The 2,172-nt window shown below is 38.4% G+C and overlaps 1 protein-coding gene across 10 annotated transcripts in view; it reads left to right on the forward strand.

The window, feature by feature from the left end:
- Nucleotides 1-2,172, forward strand: part of Phtf2 (putative homeodomain transcription factor 2) — a 135,424-nt gene that overhangs the window by 75,986 nt on the left and 57,266 nt on the right. For all 10 annotated transcript variants that reach the window (XM_023724287.1, XM_023724290.1, XM_023724288.1 and 7 more), the window contains 2 exons: nucleotides 646-811; nucleotides 1,736-1,900. In XM_023724287.1, coding sequence (XP_023580055.1) covers nucleotides 646-811; nucleotides 1,736-1,900 — 331 coding nt within the window. The remainder of the gene's footprint in view (nucleotides 1-645; nucleotides 812-1,735; nucleotides 1,901-2,172) is intronic.

A 2,172-nucleotide genomic window follows, 5' to 3' on the forward strand; every position in this document is an offset into this window, starting at 1 on the left:
GCCAAGCTTGATTCAAGTAGGTGCTTTAGACCACTGAGCCATCTCTCCAGCCCCGACTTCCTTGTTTTTGAAACAGTAATAAATGTACTTGAGGTTGGTATGGTTCTTTTGATGGTGAGGTAACCTGAGGCTCCCTTAAATCTACGTGCATCTAGTTTTTGCTGCACTGTTGAGGTGTATACTTCAGGGCCTGTCATGAGTGTCCTCTTGTTCCAAGAATGAGTTACTAAATTCCATTGTTAAGTCGTGTGATAAACAATGTGTAACGTAGACATCTTTCTTTCTTATTTATTTATGTATTTATGTATTTATGTATTTATTCTGTATTTAGGACAGGGTCTACAAGGTCTACAGGGTCTCACTATGTAGATCAGACTTGTAGTGATTCTCCTGTTTTCAGCTTCCCACGTACTGGGATTACAGGCACGCACTACCACACCCAGTCTCAATCACACCAGGGATTGAACCCCAGCTTCTGTGCTCTGCCTGAGCAGGCGCTTTAGTCTGCTGAGCTATCAGGCCAGACCTAACAAAGACATTTTAAACTTGTTTAAATTTAGATCAGGCATCTGGCAGGAGTATGTAAGTGCAGTTTAAAAAGTACCTATCGGGTCCACAATTAGCTGTTTTCTTTGCCTCTTGCAGTTGCTGCAGTAGTGTTGTTCTGCTCCACTTCCAGCACACACAGCATACCTCTGACCGAAGTGGTTGGGCCCATATGGCTGATGCTGCTCTTGGGAACGGTGCATTGTCAGATCGTGTCTACGAGGACACCCAAGCCACCTCTGAGTACGAGCGGTAAAAGAAGAAGGTACTGTGCTGTCTGGTGGACAGGGATCTTTTTGTAGAGTTCTGTCATTTCAATCCAGGGTTGTTCTCAACTCTGACTTTTGTGCAATAAAATGTTGTTTGGTAGTTCCTCTTTTAAATCTAACAAAGCGTGGAGCCCCAGAATCAGTTACCATCCCCACCCCCTGCCCTGTACTTGCTTCAAGGCCAGTTTAGCCCATGTGCATGTGTGTTTGTTTTTGGTTTGAAACTCATTTCTGGTGACCTAAGACTGGTGTCAGGAATATATGTTAGCTGGAATTGCTAGAATATCTTTTTCTGCTTACATTTTGTATTTCTGTGATGCCTCAGCAAAAATACAAGCCAAGAAAAAAAAATTGTAGCTGTCTTTATTAAATACTGTTAAAAGCATTTTAATTCCCAATAAATAAATATAGCACATCTCTGGTCATTAAGTACAGTGGGATTCTGTTTTTAGGGTCTTTTGGAGGAATTTTTTGTTTGAATGTCATTGCTAAAAGATTGTGACAACTTTTGTTTATTGAGACTTAAGTCCATCTCTTTTTAGAAAGATAATATCTATATTAGATAAATTGTTTTGATCATTAGTTAGATTATAATTCTCTCCAATCTAAATTCTCTTCTTTCTTCATCTGCAGATAAGTGTCATTCAAATAGGGAAGAAATGCTTTTATAAGTATCTGTCGAGAGCGATCCTTACAACCAGACTGACCTATCAGGATGAGCCAGGAACAATACCTTAACATTTATAAAAATTGGTATATAGAATTGAACATGTACCATATTTGGATGATGTTTTATCCAGTAAATTTGAATTTTATTTTGTAACATAGTTCCTGTGTTTATGTTTTTCATAGTTTTGAATGTACTACCATATCAAGAAAAATTTAAAACTACCTACCACTCTTAATCTCTTCTGATAAAGGAAATTGAGGAAAGCAGCTCATTTGGAAGTGCACAGGGAAGGAGATGGCTCTAGTACCACAGATAATACACAGGAAGGAGCTGTCCAGAGCCACAGCCCAAGCAGCTCTTATGGTGTTGGTGCTGTCTTCAGGGATCTCTGGCACGCTGCGTTCTTCTTATCACGGTTTGTATTGATTGAAGGTTTTCTGTGGCAGAGACACACTATCCCTTTGCAGATGAGTATAATGAGTATCAGTGACTGTAAGTGTACTAGCTTCCTTATCCATTTTGTTTTGACACATTATACAGTGCTACCAGTAATGGAAAAATACAGACTATATAAAGTTTACTTTGGGTTGTGTAAACAGAACTGATTGAGAATAAATATATAATAGCTAAGTGTAATTAGGATTTCGTGATTTTTGTTTCTTTTTTTAAAAATTTATTTATTTATTT

The sequence above is a fragment of the Octodon degus genome, unplaced genomic scaffold, assembly GCF_000260255.1.
Source record: "Octodon degus isolate 3935 unplaced genomic scaffold, OctDeg1.0 scaffold00108, whole genome shotgun sequence".
Classification (NCBI taxonomy): Eukaryota; Metazoa; Chordata; class Mammalia; order Rodentia; family Octodontidae; genus Octodon; species Octodon degus.